Source organism: Oncorhynchus gorbuscha, linkage group LG01, assembly GCF_021184085.1.
Source record: "Oncorhynchus gorbuscha isolate QuinsamMale2020 ecotype Even-year linkage group LG01, OgorEven_v1.0, whole genome shotgun sequence".
NCBI lineage: Eukaryota > Metazoa > Chordata > Actinopteri > Salmoniformes > Salmonidae > Oncorhynchus > Oncorhynchus gorbuscha.
In genome coordinates, this window is record NC_060173.1 from 13042998 (window position 1) to 13049861 (window position 6864).

Consider the following 6864-nt stretch of genomic DNA (forward strand, 5'->3'; position numbering starts at 1 on the left):
TATATATGTCTAGTCAGCTTCACTATATATGTCTAGTCAGCTTCACTATATATGTCTAGTCAGCTTCACTATATATGTCTAGTCAGCTTCACTATATATGTCTAGTCAGTTTCACTATATATGTCTAGTCAGCTTCACTACTATGTCTAGTCAGCTTCATGTCTATCAGCTTCATGTCTAGTCAGCTTCACTATATATGTCTAGTCAGCTTCACTATATATGTCTAGTCAGCTTCACTATATATGTCTAGTCAGCTTCACTACTATGTCTAGTCAGCTTCACTATATATGTCTAGTCAGCTTCACTATATATGTCTAGTCAGCTTCACTATATATGTCTAGTCAGCTTCACTATACATGTCTAGTCAGCTTCACTACTATGTCTAGTCAGCTTCACTACTATGTCTAGTCAGCTTCACTATATATGTCTAGTCAGCTTCACTATATATGTCTAGTCAGCTTCACTATATATGTCTAGTCAGCTTCACTATATATGTCTAGTCAGCTTCACTATATATGTCTAGTCAGCTTCACTATATATGTCTAGTCAGCTTCACTATATATGTCTAGTCAGTTTCACTATATATGTCTAGTCAGCTTCACTACTATGTCTAGTCAGCTTCACTATATATGTCTAGTCAGTTTCACTATATATGTCTAGTCAGCTTCACTATATATGTCTAGTCAGCTTCACTATATATGTCTAGTCAGCTTCACTACTATGTCTAGTCAGCTTCACTATATATGTCTAGTCAGCTTCACTATATATGTCTAGTCAGCTTCACTACTATGTCTAGTCAGCTTCACTATATATGTCTAGTCAGCTTCACTATATATGTCTAGTCAGCTTCACTATATATGTCTAGTCAGCTTCACTATATATGTCTAGTCAGCTTCACTATACATGTCTAGTCAGCTTCACTATACATGTCTAGTCAGCTTCACTACTATGTCTAGTCAGCTTCACTACTATGTCTAGTCAGCTTCACTATAATAGGTCTGTGCATGGCCTCAGTGCAATGTGCATCTATCAACTCTACATCAGCAGTCCCATTCAGTGGTGTGTTTTTCTCTTGGTCAAGTAACATTTCCTTTAGCAAATAGTGAAGTCAGGTACAGCCCAAGTATCTTCATAGTATACATACATGATGCACAAACTATGCAAATATCAATTTATATCAGCTTTTAATAATTAATCATTTAATAATTACAGAGGCTTCGTCAAAACATGTGACTATCAATTGCTAAAAGATTTCAAATATGCTCTATAGGAATATGGATTATAACACAATTATTTATATCAATTTTAAAAATAGAGACTTGAAATCCTGTTACATGTATAATTATTCACCTGGAAAATAAAAATAACACCTACTTGAAACAGAATGTATATTATATTGCTTCTTAACCATATTTCGCTGCTTTTCGGAAAACCTAACCACACCTCAGGGTTGATATGGCGACAACACAGATAGGAATATACCCTCATGATAAAAATCTCTACATCATCAAAAATACTGTGTTCCTTCCTGTTCCTGTGGTTCTTAACATAAGATCTCATCTCAAAGTGTCCCCTCAAGTTGAAAGATGGTCGGCGTCATTACCATAGAAATATAATTCATTCTATATCTACGGTTTCTGTGGACTATTTCTACAGACTAGAACTGTAATGCTGTGATGTCATGCATATCAGTCATCAGACATATCAAGGTCAGTTTTCCCCCTATCAAACCAATAGATCCCACGCACATGTAGATCCCAAATAACCTTCCATAAATACTGTCATTGGGATTTTAGCTAGCACCCACATTCTTTTACTCGAGAAATTCAAATATCAAGAAGTTTAAACTGTTAAGATCCGGAATATAAACCCAACGCAAACTGAGTGGAAAATACAACTGCAGCCCGTTTCAGACAAACTCAGTGGAAAGTGTAATAAACTACATTTTAAACTCATCCATATTATGATGAGTGAATATCTGCCTTTTTGGACTTACTTGTGATAGTATGAAGAGATCCTGTCTCGAAAACATGGAGGGAAATTATGCTCAACTCAACTAAATGTAAAGTTTTGATTTACATTTTGTTGAGTTGTCAGCTAACATGAATTCAATGTGAAATCAACCAAAAAATGTAATGTCATTGGATTTAGGTAAAAAATACTAAATTCCTCTACGTTGATTACTTTTTTTCAATTAAAATCACTTTTCTACGTTGATTCAACGTCATCACATTTAATTATGGGGTTGAAATGACGTGGAAACAACATTGATTCAACCAGTTTTTGGCCAGTGGGTTTTGAGCTTTGTGGATGCATACAAATGTCTTTCTCGTCAACAAAACATATCAAAACACCATCATAGATTAAATATGTCTCTAATACTTAAATTATCATACACAAAAAGTAAACATTCCTACCAAATTGATTCCTAGTGGTATCTGCATCTCTTTGCTTGCCAAACAAGTGTAACTCTGCTCCTTCTGATACCAGGTCTAGTGTTTGTTCACCTACTTTTTCCCATATAAGTGCATTCACTTCTTTGATATCTGTCTTCAAAAACATCCTTACTCCGCAGTGTTGGGGTAAATTCCTTTTCAATTCAGGAAATAAACTTTAATTCCATTTCCAATTTTACACAACGCTTCTCGTTGCAAAAATTGTAGAATTAGAAATGTAGTTTACTTCCAGAGTCCTCAAAATGACGTTGAGTGAGCAGCACCGCAGATGTTGCGATGAGCAAGATGCAAGACTCCGCTCTCACACAGTATCTGTGCATGCGCTCTGGTTCGATTCATGCACTTACAACGTAGTAGCCACAGGACCAAAACAGCAGAGAAGCTGAGTGTCGCAATCAAACTCTCTAAGTTGTCGCATAAAATTGACCCACTATGCTGTTTACGTTGTGCATCTACGTCATATCGCTGACCCTACCTTTAATTGAAATGGAATTGACCCCAACCCTGTAACTCTGGGTCATTCATTCCTGATAGTGTATTTAATCCTAAAGTCTTAAGCATCAGTTCAGGGTATACAGTAATAACCTAATGTGATAATGTATGTATTATTCCTCTCAGAGGACATAGAAGACTGTGAAAGAAAGCATGACGGTTGATGATAACGATTGGAAAGCCCTGACTGCCAGTGCCAACACTCTGCCATGTCATGTTCAGGAGACTACAGTAAGGGGAGCTGTTGGCACACAGTTCAGCTTCTTGTGGAAGACAGGATAATGATTTATGAACAATTTAATTTACATTTTCAATACTGTGTTTAAAACCCTCAAGTAAACATGACCAGTAGTAAAACAGCTATTGAAATAAGGTTGAAGTGCAACAACTTTGCTACTGTACCAATTTAGAAATTATTTTAATCTTTGATTTCCTTTCTGGGTATAAATGTCTGTGTCTGAGAATACACTGTATGGTCTCTCAAATCAACCTACAACCCAGTGAAAAGGGAGAGAGAGAAAGCTTAATTTCACAGGCAGAAGTGCACATACATACTGTAAATGTTTTCCCCTTTTTCCTAAAAAGATATTCACCGCATAATTTCTAAATGAGAAACAGTAGAAAATGAAACCCCTACAAAGCTGGTTCTGGTTATGCATTTAAATGAGGTTGATTTCAGAAGTCCGTAAATCCCATAGCGATTAAGCTGCTGTTGTGTTTGATAGTGTAGTATATTCCATATCACAGCCACATCCTGTGTATCTACTTCCTTCCTTCCTACTGACAGAGCAGCTCTGCCTCACCTGGGACCACTCTATCCCACTCTGGGGGACCTTCTTGCTTATTCAGGAAACTGCAGTGCTGTTTCAAGTTGCAATTTCTTCAGGATACATGAGGATATTCCTAAATTTCAACAAAACAAGCATCATCATAACAATTATACAGTAAGTATAGTTTAAATAAGTCAACATAAATAAAAATGATTGTTATGGACATAATTGATAATTAACTTAGAAGCCTGTTGTGAAGTTGTAGTGTTGGAGACTCAGAGACCTCATCACCCTCCTCACTTCTCACCTGTCCATCAGAAGTTTCAAAGCTCTCTCTATGTTCATCCGATGTCCGACCCTGGTCACCCCTAGGTCTATGAGGTCGTCCTTCTGCAGACTAGGCAGGTGGCTGCCCTCGATGTCGTTGTCCATAAAGGTGTCTCTGTGCTCAGCCAGGTTTAGGCTCTCCAGCCAGTCGGCCACGTCGTGTTTGCTCCACATCAGAACCGGCTTGGTGGCAAAAGGCTTGTTGGAAACGGCCTGGATGAGGGTGAGGGGGGAGGGTGAGCGGCTGCTCCCCGTGCCCAGGCTGAGAGGGGGGGTGGGCAGACCGAACACGTCTGAAAGGGTGGGAGAGGTGGCAGGGAGAGAGGAGGCACAACCGAGGCCTGAGTCTGGGGGAGAGAGGATGGGGCTGGGGGCTCTGTGGTGGGAGGGGCTCTCTGTCTGTCGGTTTGGAGATGGGGCAGGCATGTTCGGAGGGAGCTGGGCAGCAAAAGAGACTGTGGTATTCCGCTGTGTACCTGAGGAGAGGGACCCACTGTCCGGACCCCTACAGAAAGTACAGAACACATTAAGTTACACTGACCTGACAAACCTACCGGAGGATTAATACACTGACCTGACAGACCTACTGGAGGATTAATACACTGACCTGACAAACCTACTGGAGGATTAATACACTGACCTGACAAACCTACCGGAGGATTAATACACTGACCTGACAGACCTACTGGAGGATTAATACACTGACCTGACAAACCTATTGGAGGATTAATACACTGACCTAACAGACCTACTGGAGGATTAATACACTGACCTGACAGACCTACTGGAGGATTAATACACTGACCTGACAGACCTACTGGAGGATTAATACACCGACCTGACAGACCTACCGGAGGATTAATACACTGACCTGACAAACCTACTGGAGGATTAATACACTGACCTGACAGACCTACTGGACCTGACCTGACAGACCTACTGGAGGATTAATACACTGACCTGACAGACCTACTGGAGGATTAATACACTGACCTGACAGACCTACTGGAGGATTAATACACCGACCTGACAGACCTGGAGGATTAATACACTGACCTGACAGACCTACTGGAGGATTAATACACTGACCTGACAGACCTACTGGAGGATTAATACACTGACCTGACAGACCTACTGGAGGATTAATACACTGACCTGACAGACCTACTGGAGGATTAATACACTGACCTGACAAACCTACTGGAGGATTAATACACTGACCTGACAAACCTACCGGAGGATTAATACACTGACCTGACAGACCTACTGGAGGATTAATACACTGACCTGACAAACCTACTGGAGGATTAATACACTGACCTAACAGACCTACTGGAGGATTAATACACTGACCTGACAGACCTACTGGAGGATTAATACACTGACCTGACAGACCTACTGGAGGATTAATACACCGACCTGACAGACCTACCGGAGGATTAATACACTGACCTGACAAACCTACTGGAGGATTAATACACTGACCTGACAGACCTACTGGAGGATTAATACACTGACCTGACAGACCTACTGGAGGATTAATACACCGACCTGACAGACCTACCGGAGGATTAATACACCGACCTGACAGACCTACTGGAGGATTAATACACTGACCTGACAAACCTACTGGAGGATTAATACACTGACCTGACAGTCTTTCCCTAAACACCACCAACTCCTTCAAAACTGCAGACTGGAAGGAGGATTCCGTGTAGCCGTGTGTATGTCCGTGTGTGTGTGTGTAGCCGTGTGTAGCCGTGTGTGTTTGTTTATGCGTGCGTGTGTGTGTCCGTCCGTGCATGTGTGTGTGTCCGTGCATGTGTGTGCGTGTGTGTGTGTCAGATGAGAGTGAAGAATAAGAACAAGTATAAAAAGGATCTATTTTTCCATTGGAAGTTGGAAGTGGGGAATTAATTCTAAATACAAAGAAACTAACAGTGTTTTCCTTCCCATAGAAAGGGACATCCATTTCTTTGATAGTGTCAGAAGATCTCCATTCATTTATTTATGTATCAGGTTGAATCAGGTTAACCTAATATCTCATTCTGATCAGGTTTGTTCTGTGCTCTGCAGTATATTCAGCATGAACCACACTGGTAGCAGAGCTTTGGTGGTACAGCCATGACTTTTAGAGTTAGCCTCATCTGGTCTGCTCTGTAAATAACCACAGCTTTCCATAATAAATGAGTTTGTTGCTATCCCAGAGGAATGCTGTAGGGTGGAACGCACAGTGTCTGTAAGAAATGCCATGCCGGCTTACGTAGCCTGCTGTACAAACAAGATATATGCCAGTTACACAAATAGACATACCGTACGCGCAGCGATAAACAAACGTACAGACAGTGACCTGCATACACAAAAGTGTTTTAAATACACACAAATATGCATTCATACCTGCAAAAACCAATTACAGAATAACAGCCTACAATCATACATCCCACACATACACCACTCCATAGCCTACATCTGTTGGAGCCTCAATGTATACACACACATTCATATCTAGTCTACGATGACAATCTACTTCTAGTGATTTGCAGTGACTGGTAGAGGAATGAAGAGGAGGGTTAACTGACGAGAAAGGCCCATTGATATTTGACCAACTCTGGATTTGTTGAAATGACAGACGATTGAGAGACAGGTTACACACACACCATCCACCCCTGTTAAAACAAACTGTGTAGGCATCTCAAATGGCACACTATTCCCTATTCCAATATGGGCCCTGGTGCACTAAGAAGGGAACAGGGTGCCATTTGGCACACAATCTCTGTGCTATTTTGAACCGTGCTGCTAGCGACACACAGTGACACACC

General features: G+C 40.9%; 1 protein-coding gene across 1 annotated transcript in view; it reads right to left on the bottom strand.

Moving 5' to 3' along the window:
• Positions 1–181: 181 nt before the first annotated feature.
• The window catches only part of LOC124033248 (SH3 and multiple ankyrin repeat domains protein 2-like), a 209048-nt gene continuing 202365 nt past the window's right edge, over positions 182–6864 (bottom strand). The window contains exon 21 of the mRNA XM_046345236.1: positions 182–4550. Coding sequence (XP_046201192.1) covers positions 4022–4550 — 529 coding nt within the window. The 3' untranslated portion in view covers positions 182–4021. The remainder of the gene's footprint in view (positions 4551–6864) is intronic.